The sequence below is a fragment of the Colobus angolensis genome, unplaced genomic scaffold (assembly GCF_000951035.1).
Source record: "Colobus angolensis palliatus isolate OR3802 unplaced genomic scaffold, Cang.pa_1.0 Scaffold380, whole genome shotgun sequence".
Taxonomy (NCBI): domain Eukaryota; kingdom Metazoa; phylum Chordata; class Mammalia; order Primates; family Cercopithecidae; genus Colobus; species Colobus angolensis.
In genome coordinates, this window is record NW_012117155.1 from 1,411,234 (window position 1) to 1,432,892 (window position 21,659).

General features: G+C 39.3%; 1 protein-coding gene across 2 annotated transcripts in view; it reads right to left on the minus strand.

Annotated features, from left to right (window-relative positions):
• Window positions 1–4,477: 4,477 nt before the first annotated feature.
• TEAD1 (TEA domain family member 1 (SV40 transcriptional enhancer factor)) overlaps window positions 4,478–21,659 on the minus strand; it is a 270,625-nt gene continuing 253,443 nt past the window's right edge. The window contains exons 13-14 of one of the 2 annotated variants that reach the window (XM_011954266.1): window positions 17,975–18,127; window positions 4,478–12,145 (exon numbers count right to left, since the gene is read on the minus strand). In XM_011954266.1, coding sequence (XP_011809656.1) covers window positions 12,032–12,145; window positions 17,975–18,127 — 267 coding nt within the window. In that variant the 3' untranslated portion in view covers window positions 4,478–12,031. The remainder of the gene's footprint in view (window positions 12,146–17,974; window positions 18,128–21,659) is intronic. The other variant, XM_011954267.1, reaches the window with a different exon arrangement.

Consider the following 21,659-nt stretch of genomic DNA (forward strand, 5'->3'; position numbering starts at 1 on the left):
TGTCTGCTTGCTTCATTAATTACTGAGTGATGTATGATTTTGAATTGCACTTTCTTTTGTTGCTCATTTTTCTTTCATATCCTTATGGTGATTAAGTGCATACTAATTTAAAATTATTTCACCTTCATGAATGTAACCTTTTATTACACAAAGTGATATTTTCTATTAATGCTCCTAAATAAACTTTACACTTGAGTCCTTTTTTAGGGTCTGCTTCTTGGGGGAATCTAAACTACGACAGTTTATCTCCCCTGGTATGTTGTAGCACCACAAAGCTAAGACTCCCACCTGTGGCAAAGTAGTATTGGGCCCATGAGGAAGGGGATACACTCACTTATGTAATCTCTAGAATGACAGAGAGATGGTGGTATTATAAAGATTGTGGAATAGGTTGGTTGTTGCTAAGTGCAATCAGTGCAAGGATGGAAGGCAACATCAGGCTCAACTTAGGGCATGGTGTCAAAGGATTCCCTGGCATTTAAAGTGATCCTCAGCTCATGCAGCCAGAGGACAGACTGCTAAAAACCAAGCTAGAAGTTACACATAATACTGAATTGACAGCCCTCAAAAGAATCCTGTTGAAGTCAGGCACTAATAGTTAAGGAGTGGGACCCTAGACATGGGGAGGGAACATCTGTATAGAAATGCTGAGAACTCTGAACCTCATATACTTCTGAACCCTCTGAGTTAGCGGTCCACTCCCTCCTGCAGATGGATAACAGGCTTCCTTGCTTGGAGACCATGTCAAGGCCTCAAATGAAATGAATGCCCCCCAAGATGAAGTGCTTTCCTCCTCCAAGGCCTGCCCCACCTCCTGTTGTTGCGTCTAGACCAATTACTAGGGTAAAGCCTCAGCAGGGTCCAACTGTGGAGTTGGGTCCTTGCTTCAGGAGGAGAGGGATCATCATCAAGACAGCCGCAGGATTTGGCTACTCTTCTCAGCAGGAATTGGGAGAACATGCCTGGGAATGAATCTTGAGTACATGACACTAGACTAGATTAGGGATAGTTTATCAGTATGTGGGATACTCTTCTACAATTCAGGATTTAACATCCCAGCAGAAACCTGAAGCTGATACTAACATGCTGCTGGATAGCTCCTTGAAGTTTGGAGGGAATGACGGTCTACAGTAAATGAGGTGGAGATGCTGGAACTGCCCTGCAGAACAGAGGCAGGGCTCAGAAAGTTCAAAGTGGCAATGCTCCTGAGGTAGATTTCTAATTTCTGACCAGAACACCCACTACCTATGTGCCAAAGACATTTCCTTCACTAAAACCAGAGTGAATGCACTAGTGAGTGGGCTGTGCTGTTGGGAAACAGAGTTGAAGAACAGAGTTGAAAGGTTTCCCTTGTGTGAATGGACGACAGGAGTCTGGAACAGCAGAGGCCAGGTGACAGCGCTTAGCTGTCAGAGGCAAGACAGTTATTACCATAATAGGTAGCAGGGAATGGCAACCAAGGATGCAATCCCACAGGGATCTGTGGAGATGGCAAGATAGGGATAAGGTAGATGGGCAGCTTGACTGTTCTAATAATAAAATATTAAGATCAGGTGAGATGTTAGCTGTCGGCTGCTGCAGCAAACATATATATGTATGTTTATATAAATAAATAAACAAATAAATATATATATATATATATATATAATCACCATTCCTCACTCATCCTTTCAAGATCTAAGCCTATTCTCGGACCCACAGACCACGATCAAAGGAGAGGCTGGGGCACTTGAAGAATGATACTAGGATGCCACATGAGGGTATTAAAGGGATCTTTAACCATTTGCCAGTGTCTATACACTGAAGAAAGGGAATCATGAGTATCTTTTTAGGACTACTGGATGTAGAACCTTGCTTTTTGGCTTAAGATGGGATTTGGGAACTTTTTTCTGTAAAGGTACAGATAGTAACTATTTTAGGTTTTGTGAGTTATAGGATCTTTCTGCAAAAAATCCACTATGCCATTGTCATGTGAAAGCAGCCACAGACAATAAGTAAACAAATGGCTGTGTTCCAAGAAAACTTCATTTACAAAAATAGGCAATGGGCAAGATTTGGCCCATGGGCCATAGTTTCCTGGCCTTTGGCCTTGGACATGATCAATTTTCATAACAATTCTGTATGCACTTGAAAATAATGTAGTCTCCAATTTCAGGGTTCATTACTTTGTATTTTGTATTAGAACAGCACATTAAATTATGCTGTTCAAATTCTCTCTTACATTTTTGGGGTCTGCTTTATCTGTAAGTAACTGAATGAGTTTAGAAAACTCCCACTATGGTCATTTGTCAAGTTTTGCTTTATATAATTTGAAGCTATGTTAGTAGGTGCCTACAAGTTTAACATCTTTATTCTTCCTGGTCAGCTGAAACCAGTGTCTTCTTGAAGTAATCTTCATTAACTCTAGTAGTAATTTTTGCCTTGAGCTATACTAGTTTGAGGTTAATATGGCTACATCAGCTTTATTTTGGTGTTTTGATAGTACACATTTTTCATTCTTTCATTCTGTGCCTTTATATTTCAGTTAGTTCATTATTAATAGCACAGGGCACAAATTAAAAATCTGAGCTTCTTGGAAACCTAAGCAAGTGGGAAAATATTTGCTGAAAAGATGCAGTCAGGTAATCAGCAGCCTATCTGCTACTTGTGATAACCTACTTAAAATCAGGTGTATGGGGCGTTATGGGGCATCACACAGGACAAGGGAGGCTTTGAAGGCAATTTTACCCACTAACACCCCAGAGGCTTACACATTATTGGAATTTTACCAGTTGCTCACACTGATTACTTTATAACTATATGGCTTCCAATAAGTAGTAGCTATTTATATTAGTACCCTGAAGCAATAAGGCAGGAAGAATTCAATAGTACCCTGGAACATATTAGTACCCTGAAGCAATATGGCAGGAAGAAATGACGAGGGGTTTCCAGCAAAGTTGCCTGTTCCTTGATCATACCAGAACCTTCCTGTTTGCTCCTCTAGTCTCTTTACTCAATGATGTTGTTTTAGCTAACGGGTCACTCTCTTTGCTGAACTCAAGGTGACTGGAATCCTAGGCACTAACAAAGGATATTTTTGAGGTATTAAAGTACCCTGTTTTAGGGGAGGAGGTAGAAAGGTGTCATGAGCAGCTGCACCAGAACTGCAAGGAAGGCGGTGCTTTCACCTCTAAATTCTTGCCACTTACCAGCTTGTATGACCTTAACAAGGGTCTCTACCATCTCTAAGGCTTCAATTTCCTTATGGAGAAATTAGAAATGATTCCTCTTTTCAAGAGTATTTGGGTTAAAGAAAATGGTGAAGATGCTTGGCATAGGACTTCAACAAAATGCTACATCATTTCCTTCCCTCTGCTCTGAGCAATTCACTGGACCATGGCATTCCTCTCAAATGGTGGCTTGCTGAAAATCATCCCTTTTCAAAGGGGCAGGCAAGTTATTTCTCTGTTCATGTTCCCCTCCAGAGCATGCTTCTTGGGATTTCAGGCAGGCTTTGCCTCAGACTTCAAGGAAATAAGGAGAAGCAAGACCCTCTGAGATCTAGTTCATATAAATGAAGGATCCCAAGGTACATTTGGGTCTCACTGTCCGAAGTCCAAGATAATCACTGTTTAAGAAAGTTCTTTGCCCCCAAGCCAGATTTCTCCTCTAGTCTTGAACTGCCTCCACAGTGCAGTGAGCCAAGATGCAGGGGCCAAGAGTGCAGGCTGAACTATCAGAGTGACCTTCTTTAAGGCTCCACAACATACTAGTCATGACTTTTAATAAGCTATCCTTTCCTTTCTGGGCCTCAGTTTGGGGGAATGATGTCATTGGAACTATAGCGAGAATTTTAAAGCACAATGTATATATACATTATACCAACACACTTGGTACAGAGCCTAGCATACAGTAAACACTTGGGGAATCCAAAGTTTTGTTAGGCACCCGTGCTGCATACCCTTGAATCATGAACCCCATGGTGATGCTGAGGACAGGGGTCGGGAGGAGTTACTGCTCAATGTACAATCCAACTCCTGAGAATTTAAGTACTGTGTAGGAAAGAGCCATGCTGTACAGAGATGTACAGCCACCTTTGTACCCCATCCTCTGCTCTATCCCTCATTCCTGGCATGTGCCCAACAAGTTGGGTTAACAGCAACAAAAAACACTCAGTGGTTGGGCTGGTGTGCTGAGGCCCATGGGACTTGGCTTCTCAGGGTAAGTCTGGGATCCACAGACAAGCCATTCTGCAAAACTTATGTCAATTTTAATGAAGCACTAAAGAGTGAGACAGGCAGGGGGATTGATTGACTTGTGGGTATTTTTTAAGAAACCCTGTTAGATATAACACCTAAAGTTCCAATTATCAAGCTTGGTGGACACCTTCAAAAGGATGAAAGCTGCAACCTCCTTTACTCTGTCCTTCATATCATCACTCAAAATACATAAAGCACATTTCATTCCTAACAACATACACTTTGGCAGATAAAAAAGGTGACCCACACTTTCATTTTCTTTATTTTTCATTGATACCGTATGAATACAAAGTTTCTAGAAAGCTACAAAATGTCTACCACTTTATCAAGAAGGCATCAAAATGTGTCACTTTGCAAAGACATGAAAACACCTGCAGGAACTGACACAAAAATAGCATTTTTAGAGTGATGAAATAATTGCACTTAACTGTCATGGGTATTAAAGTTATCACACATATGTACCGCAAAAGCTAGAATACATTTTTTTTTTTTTACAAAGCACTTTATAAAAAAATTCTCTGCACACAAATCCTATAATTTTCATATAACTATCATACTAAAGATAAATTCACTTTAAAGCCAACACTTAGAACATTTTAAAACAAAAAGGTACCAGTACCTAAACACAGACGTTAACAAATACAAGAATACTGTACTGCCAAGAGGTTTAATCAAATGCCTTTTGAAAGTTTCTGCAAATAGGTTAAGAAAACATGTGTGAGAATTTGCCCATGCCCACCCCCATCTCTCCAATCTACCCATGAGGAACCCAGTTACCCGAAGGCAGGTTCCACAGCCTACTCCCAGCAGCAGTACAATATCAAAGGAACCACTGACCAGATGAAACGCTTACGTCACAAGCCCATTTTATACACGTGACACGAAGACACAGACCGTGAGAATCCCATTAAGTCACTTAGAATGTGAACAAACACACGTGGCAAAAACCAATTTACATAACATTTAAGTGTATTATTAAAGAATTAAAGGCTATTCAGGTTTCTTTTTTAAATGTTACAAATTTTTTTTTTTGTCATTTTCAGGCACGTACTGTTTTTTACTTTTTTTTTTTTCTTGTCTGCAGTCATGAGCCTATTGAAAAAGGCCTACAGAAGTAAATCTTTCAAGGAGGTAATAGGGAGATGTATTTTTTTTTAAGAAGTGCAGTTGATATCTAATTTACACAGTGAAACTAATGACAGAAAATGACTAATGAAAAAAAAAATCAGAGACTGGTTTCCAACTGATTGACACCTAGATCTGTCAGCCTCTCTTAGAGAAAGGGGAAGGAGAAAAAAATCTCATCATGGAAGGCAGACAAGAGAGTCCACCTGACAGAGGTGGAATCTGATGGAATCTGACCCCATTTCATGATAAACGAGAGGAAACATAAATGCCATCTCAAATACTAAAGCGATGTAGTGTAGCATGAGTGACTCAATGCAAATTCACAGAGTAAAAGAAGTTACGGCTTAGGAAGTAGGACAATAAATACAAATATTTCATCTTATTTAACGGTGCATGACTTCAGTGAAACTACCCTTTGCAATGCAATACATTTTAAACACAAACCTTCATTCTTAACAATATAAGCAATGACTTTAAGAGAGAAAACTACTGTCAAACAAAGCACAGTAACAGTTGAAAAGAGAAGCAGGAAAACAAGCATTTGACTAATTTCTTCCACACTGTGGTACAGTGCTGGCAGGGAGGAGTTGAGAATTCCAGCAGCTAACTATAACTTAGGTTGAGTACATTTTCTTTTCGTTTGATAGTTTTTGTTTGTTTGCACAAATTTCTATAAATACTCACAACTTGGAGTGGATAAGAATCACTCCTAAAATTTCAGAGCCCAGAGAGGATATTCTTAAAGACACCAGGTAGAGACACACAGAACATATGTATGAAGAGTTTCGAGGCTAATTTTCAAAGATGTCTGATGTTAGCAAAGATGTCTATATTAGCAAAGAAAAATCTTTTTTTCCTGGCTTCTTTTTGGCTGGTGTTTGGCCTTCTTGTCCTTTTCACTCATCTTTCTTACCTCTATCAGCTTTCCCAATTTCTACAAGGTTTGGATAAAAGCCAACAAGGACCTTAAAGAGTTGCCCCTTTGAGGGCTGGAACATGCTTTGAAAATGCCAAATTGTGAATGGTGCTCTTTGGAAGTTCCTCGTAGCACATTCATACACACCACTTGGAGTCAACATGTTTGCCCTAAGAAGAACACTTCAATTGTAACGACCCTAACTCACTTTTGTTTTGTTCTGCACTGTCGTCTCAGTTTGAGGCTTCCAACTTTCAAAATGGTATCATTGTGTAAACCAGATAAGTGCGCACTGTCATTTGAATGGAAAAGAAAGTCTCCACAGAGACTGAACACGAACACAAGGAGGAGGAGAAAGCTGTAGTATCTGTCCACCAGCCAAGATTCTGTCGTTTGTGCGGAAGTCCCCTCATCCGGACGCAGGGCTGGGTGACGAGATGAAATGACACACTGGGTCATCGGCACACACAAATACAACAGTTTCTGGGGTCCTTCCGCTGCAGTGTGCTATGGATGTTGGAAGGCCCCCACTGGCAGACAGACTAGCAGCAGGCGGGGACCACGTCGTGCTCTTGTGAACAGAGGCCTGTGGTTGGTTACTCATCCCGGTAAACCAAAGGCATTATGGTGATCTCAAAATATTTTTGGTCTCTCTACAAATTATCGTTATTATGGCAGCACTTTTCTAAGCTGGAATCTCAAACCAAAGGCACTTTCATGCTAGAGTGCAGAAGATTCACAAATAGCTAAGTATTTGGTCATGAATTTAAAAGGCAACATTAAAAAGTACAATTTGCTTTTCATAGTAAACTATGAAGTTGCAACCTTTTGTTTTGGTATATACATTTGAGAGTGTGGTGCGAGAACTGACTTGTGTCCAGTTTCAGATTTTAGACCAACTAGTCAGTTTCCTATAGAACTGGAGAGAAAATGGGCTTACAAAACAAAAATGAAGACAATTTTTGCTTGTTTTGTTTCCAATATTGGGCCAATTAGTAAATGAACATTAGGAATCGGTGTAAGAAAAGGCTGGCGGCACGACTAAGGTATTACTAAGGCACTGCTTACGGGAACGCTTTGGCAGCTCTGAATTGAAAACTTCCTACAAAAGTAACAGTAGTAAGAGAAATGCTTCCAGCTTACAAAAGGGCTCACAGTTTCGAGGCAGCCTTTTGCACTGCATACCCTACATGCAACATCTTAAAGATTTAAGGCTTTTCAGAAATGCCATGTGCAGGGCTTTGCCACAGAAACACCAACATAAAGAAATAAGCAATGCAGACATATCCTCCTAATGTCACAGGTGTGAACACCGACAAACAGAATTAGTTCTACCCTTCGTTAGTTCAGGTATAGTGTACCAGAGCATATACAAAATTATACAAATCAGTATGTACCTGTTTGTAAAATTGACTGTCATCTCATATGATTTAAATAATTTATAGTTGCACAAAAACAACCGCTAAAGCCACCACAGTACTGAAACCTTACGAAGACTTGGGTTTAAAAGTCATTCGGGGACTTTTGACACCAAGTACTTGGAACAGGGGCTGTTTTTTGGCTGGTCTGAGTGCAGGACTTTGCTGCTAGGATGCTTACCAAATAGAAATTTGACTCAGAGCCTGTGGCTGGGGAATTGTTCTCAGGAAGTAAAAGGGCTCCCCAGCTCTCCTACCTGCTTGTGGATGCCTCAGATAGCAAAGGTCAGACAGGACACTTGAGTGCGGGAAGCAGCATCCTGTGAGGCTGTGCTCTGGCATAGGGAGAGCCTCAATCTCCCCGTCTCTTCTAAGCTGACCTGTCCACACATTCTGAGGGATTGTTTAAGCTTAGAGCAGCAAAGAAAAGCAGCCGCCCCCAGGAAAGGCCAAGGATCAAACTGGCAGGAACCCTAGACAAGTCTCACCCTTTTTCTGTCACTAACCAGCTGGGTGACTCTAAACATGTCACCTCCCCTCTGGGCCTCAACTTTCTCATTGACAAAAAGAAGGAGAGTAGACTGTGCTTTCAGCTCAAGAGAGAAAATTTCTCTAAGCCCTCTTTTGGGACCAATCCCTCCATCCTCCATCTCTAGAGGTGAAATGTTCCAGAGGTTTCAATAAATTTACAAAACAGCATTGATTGTAAGGCAGAAACTAGAAGAAGCCCAGAGGAAATATGCTGAAATAAGTAAAGGTTTGATAATGAGATCCATGAGAAATAATGAAAATTGCTGAGATCTTTTTTTTTTTTTAACCCCTACTAACTAATGATGAAGGTCAAATCAGAAACACTCTTTAAACAGGTGTGAGGTGATTAAAGGGATGATGGTGACCAGCTGTCCCCAACTTCCCCAGTGCTGAGTGAAAGAATACTTGTAGCGAGAGAAATTGTTGTGAAACAAAAGTTTTGAAACAGAAAGAAATATGGACACAATGTCACTTAATAGTCCTACCTGCCTCTTGCAAGGCTCTAGGAGAGATGCTTTCACGGGGTAAAATGGAAGGGAAAACAATTTCAAATGTGGTCATTGTGACCTGTAACATCTTAGGCAACAGGTCTTGACTGGGGATCATTTTGTACCTGATGAGATATTTGGCAATGTCTGAAGACACGCTGGGTGGGGAAGAGGTGTTAGTGGTACTACTGGGTAGAGACCAGGGATATTAGTAAATCTCCTACAGTGCAAAGGACAGCTCTGCAGAACAAAGAATTACCCAGTCCAAAATGTCAATGGTGTCAAGGTTGAGAAACCCTGGTCTCAGGTAGCTTGGACATTCTGAAGTTCTAGGACATGTGTGAAGAAGTCCTTGTTTTATTTTCAGCCTCTCTCTATGATGGAAATGAACGCCCACAGACCAGGGCCCCATTCTGCAGCTCCTCCCTGTTCAGGCTGTGGAAAACTGGCCTCTAAACTCTGCAGTGAAAGAAAGCACAAGATGGCCATGAAGCAAGCCTGGCACCAGAGGGTCTCGAGGGGATAGAGCACCTGGAAGAGAAGTGAGACAGGGCTCTGCAAAGGCTTCTTTAGTATGCTTTAGAAAGCTTTTATAAACAAAGGGAGACTGCCATACAGAATGAAGGACAAAAGACAGACTCAGATTAGATGTTGTGATGCCAATCTCACCCAAAGGTTTAATCTGAGAGAGACAAAGAGAAGCCCACTGGGGTGACTGGACCAGTGGTTAAGATAGGGAAAATATCTGTTCTGGAGAAGGCTTTAGAAAAACAAGACAAGAAGTAAACTTTTAAAAATCTTTAGAAATGTTGTAAGAGCAAGGAGTAAACCTCAAGGTCAACCATAGAAACCCAGAAAACTCAACTGCAAAGGCATTCTGAGCAAGAGGATGCAGGTGGTGAAGCACCCGGGGGCCCCGCTGACCCTGTTAGGTCAGCAGACTGGGCTGTGTTCGTCTCTGTGCCAAGAGAGTTGTCCTCTAGCTGGTCTTCCTGGGTCCCAGTATTTTTGTGCTTTGGAAAGTAAATCCCAAGAGCCCTCCTGGCTGCAATGAAAAGCCCCATTCCTGGGTAGAATATGAAACAGATATCTCTCCCACTGAAGTTCTAGGATAGGTTGGCTTTTAGCCATTTGTGCTCACCTGGTCATATACTCCTGGTCCTGGGAGAGGATGGGGCTTCCCTTAAGGAAAGATGCAGGAAATAAGAGCAAAAGAAACATCCCTAAGAGGGGTGTTCAACAGAAGTCACTGTAAATGTGGCCACCGTGAAAGGGGACACCTGGCACAATCCTTCACAAGCCAGCCTGGAATCAGGGAACCAACAGTAGTCTCTTTATGAAGGGCAGAGTAGCACTGTCCAACTGGTTTCTAGAAGGAATTGGCATTCCAAATGGGACAGTTTTGCACTTTCTCCTCTTGTCTTCCCAATGACCAGGGATGCATTTGGGAGAGGTCAGTGTTTTATTGTTTCCCACAAGCCAGCCACACCCTCATGTTTGGAACCACGAGATGCTGACTGATGTATTAATACAAGCAGGGTCAAAGCAGGTGTTGAGACAGGGAAGGGGGCGTGTAAGTTAATTGGATGTGGTAGAACTAAGTTTATTTTCTAGCTTGGTGGAAAAATCTTGACAAATTATACAAGTTAAAAAACTTGTTTCATGTTCTATTGTGTGCACATGTTCCTACCACTTATAAAAGCATATTTCTTTGGGAAGCTGGAGGAGTACTCCCTGTTCTCTCCCAGTGAAACACTTATGGGAAATAACTCAAAACATCTGGCCACATCAAACCAACTCTGCCTGGGCAATGCTCTGGAATTCTTAGACCGGAAAGTTGAATCTCTCCTGGCAAGAGAATCTCCCAAATGAGCCTATTTGAAAAGGTCAGAGATAGGTAGCTGGGCCTCTTAAACCTAAGCCAAACAAGAACTGTAACTTACTGAGAGAGGCTAAGGAAATGGATGTGCTTCGAGAGGACGTATCTAAGTCTACAGACACATTAAGATAAACATACGTATCAGCACCTAGCAAACTGAGTGACACTAAACAAGTGTTCACTAAATGTGTTGAGTAACTCTATATGTGCATTTGTGTTTATGTATACACATACATACACATATAGCGCTAGTTATAGCAGGTTAATATGCATATTGGGTCATTAGAAATAAAGAATGTATCCACAGGCTGGTGAGGATGCTTACAATTTTCTGGGGAGCAGAGATGCTAAAACTGATGAGCCTTTTATTTGTCTGTTTGATGAAATTTTCTCCCAGCCACAGGATTCTGTATACTTTGCATCTCACAGTGCAGTATTCAGTATTCACGCCAATTTAAAAATTTTGTTATTAAAATTCAGTGGTTCAAATATTTACTCATCTTAATAAAAAATTTGGTTGTCCATATAAAATATAACTGCACAAACAAGACTATAAACATTGTAAGTTTAGATTTTTTCAGTATGTATCTACTTATTGCAAAAAGAGCCATCTTTTCTTTCTCATTAAATAATCAATCATCACATTAGTACAATACAATTTTATATTTTTTAAATATACTATATATGTTAAGGATAAGGGGTGAAGTTTTCTTCCTTTGTAATACCTGTTCAAGAGTTTAATGGATTAGGAGATTAGTGTTAACCTTGAGGAAAAAAGTACAAATTTGTCTCATTAGGACACTTCTACCAAGCATTTCTTAAGGCTATAGTTTAACATTTGGTTTCAAAAAGAAAAAAAAGGTTTCATTTAAAAAATAATTTAGTGAATTACATTCTTTCATAACTTCCACCCTAATTAGTTACAAAGATAAGTCTAAAGATTCTTAGTTTTGTGTACTAATTTACATTTATATTTAAAGATTAATTTTACTTGTATCTTAAAACAAGAATTTTATGTTGGAAAAAAGAGAACTAAATACATTTGTATAAAGGCTGTAAATGTCCCATGGCAAATGCTCTGTCTCAATATTTTCTACCACAATTAGAAACAGGGCTCTGCAGAGAGAGACTTGGGTTGTTCAGGTTCACCTTTCCCGAGGAATTGTGGGCTGCACATCTGAAGAACATATAGAAACAACTCAATTTCTCTTTTTACAACTGTACCAGAACTTCACAGCTACAATGATAGTATGAACACATGAAAAAATGACTTCACTCAAACAAGATTTAGAAAAGTCGGGGTGACCTCGGGGCCAGGGCACCACCCTGTGTGGTGAGGTTTACAGTCAGTCGTTCGATAATGGAGAGAGAGTGTGTGTGTGTACATATGTGTGTGTGTATATACAGATATCTATATATATAAATAACCATGTTCAGTCCTTTACAAGCCTGTAAATATGATGTTGTGCTCCGTGTTCACTATTTGAAACTTCAAACACACAGGCCATGCAGAGGAGAGTTTCTTGTGTATCCCTGTTTGTTACCACCTGTTAAAATAAAAAAAGGTATGTAAGTGTAATACTACACGGATGAAAACATATTCCATCTGTATGGACTATGGATGACTATGACTTAATTGGAGAAGAACGAGTCTTAAGTCCAACAGAGATTTGCTCAGCCTCGCTCTGTGTCCTCTAACACAAATTGTATTATTTTTTATTTGAATTTTTAAATTGACACGTAATAATTCCAGTCCCTACTTAAAAGAATAAAGTCTTGCAGTACATATATTTATGGGCTACAATGTGATGATAGATGTATATACATTACGGAACGATTACATCAGGTTAACTGACATACCAAGCACTTCATATACTTCTTTGTGATGAGAACATTTAAAATCTATTTTTTCCCATCCTAGTCTTAAACTTGCGCTAAATCTTGTTTCACAATAGCCAATAACAGACAGAAACTGCAGGAGTGCCTCCCGCACCACCATATTAACTAGCAGTGCCTGGACCCAGAAAAGTATCTGCCGAATCAAGGAACAGTGGGATAGGGAGAATCCTGTGGAATGACATTCTTTCCATGGACACGGGCTTTATCTCTCAAAATGTATTATGAAATACTCGCGTTTCCCCTCGAGTCTCCTGAATCCCTCTAATTCTCCTTCAGATTTTGAGTTCTCCAGCCCAAATCATTGCAGCTTCTTCCACACCAGACAGACCCTGACTCCTTCCTGTCCTCACTCTGGTCTCAATTCCCCATGCTATTCTCAGAAGGCACTTTCTAAGAGCAAATCTAATCAAGCGCAAACACCACCAAACACTTCAGTGACTCTGTTACTTTTGTACTTGATTACACCAAAGCACTGTTTGAATGAAAACATTCTGAACTTGAGAGCCTCATCCAGTTTGTCATAGGCCTAATTTCCCTCTAAGTATCAGGCTGCTTCCCCTGTTTAGTTTTCCTTGCCCTTAAGGCATCCTTGCTTCCTCCAGTCCCGACCTAAAGAATGAAGTCTTGCAGTACATCTCATTTTCCCATCACAGCATGCTATACAGTTGGTAAACGCATATAGGTGTGAACAATTTTTTTTCTAATGTCCATCTCATCCAGCGGAATATAAGTTTCTAAGGAACAGGGGCCCTGTTTCCCAGCAACTAGTTTGAAGACATGGCACACAACAGTCATTTAATAAATATCTGCTGGGCTGGGCGCGGTGGCTCATGCCTGTAATCCCAGCCCTTTGGGAGCTTGAGGTGGGTGGATCACGAGGTCAGGAGTTCGAGACCCACCTCGCCAACACAGTGAAACCCCGTCTCTACTGAAAATATAAAAATTGGGCACAGTGGTGGGAGCCTGTAATCCCAGCTACTCAGGAGGGTGAGGCAGGAGAATCACTTGAGTCCGGGAGGCAGAGGTTGCAGTGAGCCGAGATTGCGCCACTGCACTTTAGCCTGGGCAACAGAGCAAGACTCTACCTTAAAAATAAATGAGTAAATAAATAATTGATGAATGAATGAAAATTCACATCAGAATAGCCAACAAATATTGAGTGCTTACTATCCATCTACTCAGTATCAAATGCTTTACACAGATTGTCTCATACGATATTATAATACCTCTACGAGTAGGTGCTCTTTGACAGGGAAGGAGGTGAGAGGTTTGTTTGGTCATGGTTGCATACTCACCATGCAGATAGCTCTCAATTGTGTCTTCCTCAGGAAGCCTTACTCAGCTTCCTCCTGAACTAGGTCAAATTCTCCTGTTCTACAAATGCCCCGTGTCCCTCTGCCAGGTAGCAAGAGCTACAGTTTTCATTTATTTTGTGATGACTTGATGCATGCCTGCCTCCTGCATCAGACCCCAGGATGGCAGCCCACCTGCCTAATTCACCACAGCACCCCAGCCCTGGCACCTAAGTATGCACCCATGGGATACCCCTATTCTTAGCAATCAGAAAGATGTCTGCTTATCCATCCAGGCAACATCCCTGAGAATCCCTACCTCATCACTCTGCACTTGAGAGGTACCTGTTTTCCGAGTACACTACAGCCATCATTTCCTTGCAATGGTTTATTTACCTGCCTCTTTCGTCCTGAAGCACCATGAATTACTATATGACAAGTACTGGGTTTTATTTGCATTGTATCCCAGAAGGCGGTACCATCTGTCATAGCTTAGCTGAATTAAAATATTTCAATGATAACCTTTGAGGTAGAAAGTGCAGCCTTGAGTGTTCTGTTTATACATGAAGGTGAAAGTGATGTCTGAAGATTAAGTGACCAAGGCCATAAAGTCTTAAACTCAAGTCTTTTCATTTCATGACCATAAGATACCTTGCAAAGTCTTTTCTATCCATTCAAGTCTTAATTTATTTCTATCACTGGCTCTGTGACCTTGGGGTGGCCTGACATTCTTTATCCATAAAATGAGAATAAAAATGACCTCATAGTCTGAAAGCGAGATTTACATAACATTTACAAAGGGTCTAGCACAGCACCTGGCACTTCTACAATCTATGCAAACTTCTTGCAAGCTTTCTATAAAAGAATACAGTTGGCCCTTCCTATCTGCGATTCCACACTTGCAGATCCAATCAGTATCAGACTGAAAACACTTGGGAAGGAAAAAAGACATAATAAAAATAATGTAACAATAAAAAGAATAAAAATTTTAGATAAAACAACTATTTATATAGCATTTACATTGTATTTGGTATTATAAGTAATCTAGAGATGATTTAAAGTATAAGAGATGATTTGTATAAGTTATCTGCAAATACTATGTCATTTTATATTTATATAAGGTACAATTTCTCCTGTTCATCAATTAGATTATTTTATTTTCATAATCCAAGAGTGCTGGCTTAATTTCAGTTTTTCTAAAACTAAACTATTAATTCTAACATATATTTATTGATAGCTATTAATTCTCCATATTAAAGGAATTTATTTAGTTGCTTAATGACACATTTTGAAATTAACCTGCTAAGTTATCTGGATGGCTATATTGGTTGAAGTCATATGTTCCAAGAGAGCGTTAATGATAGATAGTGACGAGTTGTTTAACAATGAGGACACTTTCTAATGTGTAATCAGGTGGTTTTGTCATGCGAACCAACAGCATAGAGTGTACCTACTCAGACCTAGATAGTACAGCCTACTACACACCTAGGCTATATGGTATAGCCTATTGCTCCTAGGTTACAAATCTGTATAGCATGTTACTGTACTGACTACTGTAGGCTATTACAACACAATGGTGAGCATTTTTCTATCTAAACATACCTACACATAAAGTACAGAAAAATATGGTATAAAAGGTAAAAAGTAGTTCACCTATATAGGGCACTTACCACAAATGGAGCTTACAGGCCTGAAATTTGCTCTAGGCGAGTCAGTAAGTGATGAGTGAATGGGAAGGCCTAGGGCATTACTGTACACTAGTGTAAACGTTTGTACTGTACACTTAGGGCTAAGCTAAATTTATTTTTTAAAATAATTATGCTATATTATATAATAGCTGCATCATCACTAGGTGACAGGAATTTTTCAGCTCCATTATAATCTTATGGGAGCACTATCATACACGCGGTCTGTTCTTCACGCTGCTATGCAGTGCACAACTGTAGTCAGGTTCTATGGGTAACAGGGGCTTTAACACTTTTCCAGGCCACATTGATCTTAGCTGTGCTCTCTGAGGTAGAGTTTTAGGGACTGAGGACATGCATCCTTAGCATGCATAAACAGAATCAGAAGTGATTTTTAATAAACAGTTAAGACTCCCCCCAAGAGAAGCAGGGAAGCCATTCATTCAGGGTTTTGGTTAATTCCTGAGGCTACCTGAGATCCTCAACATATGCCACACTCGCCTTCTACTCATCTGACTGCTAAAGTGATGCATCTATTCTTAGATAGCAACAGGGAGCATCTATATGGCAAGCACCTACTACCTGCCAGACTTGCAAACCTTGAACTGCTCTATTTTCACCAAAGGGCCATTAAAGACAGGAATACTGATCAATGTTATTGAAGAGCATGTATTCCAAACTTCCCCTGAGTGCTGGCTTCTTCGTTTTAGAGGGACATGGGCACATCTGAGAATCCATTAAGATTCTCTTCTTGATACAAACAAAAATTATATACAAAATTATCTGTTTGGTAGTTGTATGCCAATCATGTGTCTCTGAACTCTGAGAGTCCTTGCGGCTCATTTCCCAATCTCTTACAGCAATGGGTCTCTACCTGGTTGCACGCTACAACTACATGCAGAGCTTTAAAAATAAACAAACAAAAACCAGGATGCTGGGCCCCATCTCCAGGGATTCATTTTATTCATCTGGGGTGGGGCCTAGGCCTTAGATGTTTTAAAGCTTCCTGGATGAATTTAATATGCACAGGGTTTTTTATTTTTAAATGTTACTTACTTTTTGTTTTTTTTTTTAACAATGGTGTATAGAAGCTGGATCCTACTGGCTCATAAAAGTTATTGTTAAATATTAAGAAATCTGATGAGCTGAATAGCTATCAGGAACTTCAAATTGCCCATGGAGAGCATATTTACACCACAGAAATAGGCAAAAGGTATAAACTAGGGTTTTGGGGAATTGGGAAAGAGCCTTTAAAAAAAAAAAAGAACACTGCTGATTGAAAGCCACTGTCCCAATGGAACCAAAAACACCAAGTAAAGAATTCCTGCTCTATGTATTCTTCTTAATCCTAGTAACAAAAAGGAATAAAGTAGGCTTTCAGAGGAGTATCTGGTCACAGTATAGCTTTGTTGCCCCTCTTTTGCTAAGATTGTTTCCATCAAGTTTTGTTTTGGCAGTTTCCCTTTAATCAAGTAATGTTATTTTTTTAAGTGAGTCTTATGAAACCCATTACTGAATATTTTCTGTTTTGCGCATGACACTGTTCCTAATAACTTCCGAAGTCCCCAAATAAAGCTCCCAGAAGAAATTTGTTTTAAAGTTAAGTATTGGGGGAAAACACAGAACCATCCAGGGGCACTGGTAAGTTTTCCCATTATGGACCTTGAGCACTATTTTCCCTTTCCTTTAGCTGCCCATTAAATTTGTTTCGTCTGTTTTGAGATGGGGTGTCACTATGTCACCCAGGCTGGTCTCGAACTCCTGGACTCGGGGGATCCTCCCACCTTGGCCTCCCAAAGTGTTGAGATTAGAGGCATAAGCCACTGCACTCAGCCTAGCCAGACTTTTTAGCCTATGAAGAACATTTTCCTCCTCCTGGTCATTGATTCCATGCATTCTATTCTAATCTATATTTCTTCTGGTACTGAGAGCTTATATTTTCTTGCCTTAATGCATGTAACTTCTTAGAAGGCCTTGGAAGTCCATCATGGAATGTGTCAAGGTATGTCTGAAGTACAAACCTACCAACTCAGCTTTTGCCTGATTTGCATACCATGTTGCTGTTGAGACTAAAACTTGGCTAATGTTGAAATTACCCGTGGAACTTAAAAAAATACACATGCCTGGGTCCCATTCTCAGAGATCGTGATTTAATTGATCTAGGATACAGCCTGAGTATCTGGATTTTTAAAAGTTCTCTAGGCCTTTCTACTCTGCAGCCAGAGATAAAAACACATCACTTTTTATTACCCAACTGAATTCCAGTTCTGTGAACCCCAGAAACCCCAGCCACATAAAACCCCTTCTCTTCTACAGACTCAAGCCCAAGTTTTCCCTATGGATGCTGCAAATTCAACTGCTGACTGACCACCGGGAGCCCAATCCAACAGCCTGGTCAGTTCCCTCTGCACAGGCCCAGCACCTCCCAGGACCACCTTCCTCACTTCTGTCAAGCCTCATGGCAGCATCTGCCCACACAGGAAAGAGACAAAACCATTACCAATAAAATTGTGAAGTTTTCCAAAACACTGTTCATCATATATTTCTCTGGTAAGTGTTTGAGCTTGTGGATGAAGTTGATCATATATTCACACATTGGGGAGCGGTTTATTCGGTATACAAATCGGCCATTCTCAAACCTTGCATACTCCGTCTGTGAGGAAAAAAGGATTTGAGTATTTTTACACTTTTGACTTCAAAACACATGAAACAGATATTACTGCCTATAAAAAAGCCTTTTTTTCAATATGAATCATCTTCTATACGCTATACTACTTACGTAATTTACTTAATTAAAAAGAAAACTATCTCCAAATTTATTGCTATACATAGAATCCATTATTTTTCTGAAAGTTTAAAAAAAAATTAGTTGGAAAGATGATAGCTTTAAGAAGAGTTGATAGATCCTTTTAGCAAAGGTCAGAAAAAAATATAACTGCCTAATTATGATGCTTTACCTGGAGGAGATCTGTAAAAGCAGGCCCAAGCTAGTTACAATTCTTCAAAGAAAATCTCTCTTTATTGTGATAAAGCCTCACAGGTTAACAACCAATACAGCTAATCTCTCTACTTTTTAGAAAAAACTGATTATTTCTCATGGATGATGAGCCCCTGAATGTCAGCTGTTTATGAAAGGAAGAAATTAAGAAAATACTAGTATATATGCTGTTTCAAGAACTCAGAAATAAGAAACAAGGTTTCCTAGATAACCTTGGATCAAAAGGAATTAAGAAAATTACAAACTAAAGAGCAATGAAAAGGGAGATATTTTACATCAAAACGTATCAGCCATGATGAAGCTGCACTTGAAGGAAACTTAATGAAGCAGTCTCATATGTCTTCATCATTAAAGATAAAAATTTACAGAATAAAATACACATCCTTAAAAAATAAAAAATAAAAAAACCCAAACCACAAAGAAATCAAAGGAAGCTAGGAAAAGGAAATTAATATAAGATAAAAGTTCAAATCAATGAAATAGAAATGTAAAATGTAGACAGAATTAAAAACTGGTCCTTTAGACAAACAAAATAAACTCTTCACATAAGTAAAAAGGAGAAAAAAGAAAAGTGGCAAAACCACAATTACAGTAAAAATTACAAGATACATAAAAGATTATTTCACATAACCCTAAAGCAGACACACACACACACACACACACAGCGAAGCAAAGAAAACCCAGCAGATAGAGATGCTTTCCCAGAAAAATATAACTTGCTAACACTGAATCAAAAAGAACGGGAAATTGTCAATAAATAGATCAGTCATTGTGGAAATGACCACAACTAATGAGTTTAGCTATTTACCATTGAAAAAAGGGGAAGCCACAAGGGATATAAAATTTCAATTAGGAGAAATAAGCTCAAGAGATCTACTGTACATCATGGTGACTACAGTTAATACCAAAAATTTATTCTCAAAATTTTATTCTCAAAAATTGCTAAGAGAAGATTTAAGTGCTCTCACCACAAAAATTGGTAAGCTATGTGAGGTAATATATATATTAATTAGCTCGATTCAACCATTCTACTGTGTATACATATTTCAAAACATGTTATACACCATAAATGTATAAAATTTTTATTTATCAATTAAAAATAAATAATTAAAAGTAGATGCTAAAAAACATATGAAGACCAACAGTTTCAGGCCTAAGTTTTATGTAATCTTAAAAGAATAGTTATTTCCTGTGTTATTCTTTTTATGAAACTAGTGTACATTCAAGACTGAAATTTGGCAAAGAGGTTATTGAAAAAAGTATGTAACTGGGTATTGGCAGCTCACACCTTTAATCCTAGCACTTTGGTAGGCTGAGGTAGGCAGATCGCTTGAACCCAGGAGTTTGAGACCAGTGAAACCACATTTCTACAAAACAATACAAAAAATTAGCCAGGCATGGTGGCATACGCCTATAGTTCCAGCTACTCAGGAGGCTGAGATGGGAGGATTGCTCAAGACCAGTGAGGCTGAGGCTGCAGTGAGCCAAGATCATGCCACTGCACTCCAGTGTGGGTGACAGAGTGAGACCCCATCTCAAAAGAAAAAGAAAAAAAGAAAAAAGTATAGACGAATATTACTTATGAAACGTAATGTGAAAATTCTGTGTAAAATACTAGCAAATAGAACCCAACCATACATCCAAAGTAGGACTGTTTCAGGAATGCTGTTGTGTTTCATACACATTGAGGAAATGTATTAACTTGTTATGTCAACAACTTGGAAGAAAAATCATATAGCAACAGTTGCTGAAAAGCATCTGATAATGTATTGCAGCTGTAACTAATAAAAATCCTAAGTAAAACAGGAAGAGAAAGAAAACATTTAAATTAGTAATAAATACCATTAATAAAAGCCTACAGTAAATATAATCCTAAAGGGCAAAACACCAAAACTTTTTCAACTAACATCAGTTAACTATACAAGGGTACCCCAGGAATCTGGGGGGAAAACTAAAGTTAAGTATGAGAATTTGCTAAGATGGCCATATTGAAGACAGAGATGCAAAACCAAGAGCTTTTCTCTATTCTATTAATTCAAATCTAGAAATAACAAATTACAACATATTATATAATATTTAGAAATATATTTAACAAGAAAGAGACAAATCTGTATGATGAAAATGATAAAATCTTATTGAAATATATAAAATGAAATGAGAATGCAAATTGGTTCTTGATTGGAAAGATTTAGTATCAAATTCTCCCAAAAGAACATCTAAATCTGATGCAATTACAATTAGATTGCTCAAACAAGGTTTTCTTCTTTATATGTTTCAGTGATTGAATTAATTGGAAGAATAAATGTTGGTTACTAGCTTAGAAAATATATGAAAAAGAAGAACAGTGAGACTGACTTGCCTCATCAAATATCAGAATATACTACAAAGCCACTGTAATCAAATCAACATGGTACTGGGATACGTAGAGACAAATAGTGGGTGGAATAGAACAGTGGGACTCCAGGAACAGCTCTCAGAATATATGGTAATTTAAAGGGGGCAGATCTGTTTAACTGGAAAAGAATGAATCATTTCATAAGTGGTTTTGATACAAATGCCCATTTGGAAGAAAATATAAGTGGACTACTACTTCACACCAAATGCAGACATACATTCTAAATAGGTAAAAGGCTTAAGTGTAAAACCCCACCTACCACACACACCACCTTCTCCATAAAAATTCCTTTGATTTTATCCGTCAAAAGCAATCTTTCCCTGCTCCCTGAATTTGCAAAGAGCTTTGGTTGTATCACCTGAGGACACCAGTAATTTGACATTTGGGAAACTGTGTAAGCTGTCTGGTTCATCTTTTCTCAAATGCACCTGTCCAGGCAGGGAATTCCAACTACAGAGAACATCCCCGACAACTTAGCTATTGACTAACATTGCCTAACACACATCTTCCACACTCCCAATCACCCACAGGTAATTTTGCTTCCTCCTTCTTAGAGGAGAGGAGGTCATCTGGTTCCAGGTGTCCCAGCCATGTTTCATGATACAGCCACCTTCTCACCTCCTGGGCTTTCCAGACATTATGTTGAGCCAATTCCCCTCCTCCCGACTCATTTTTGTCCTCTGCTCTTCTGTTTATGTCTCCCTCTACTTATCCTAGGGCTGGTGGCTGCTCCCCAAATTTAATCCTCATTCCTGTGCCCTTTCTGTTCCCTCTCTGCAGCTAGGTCTTCAT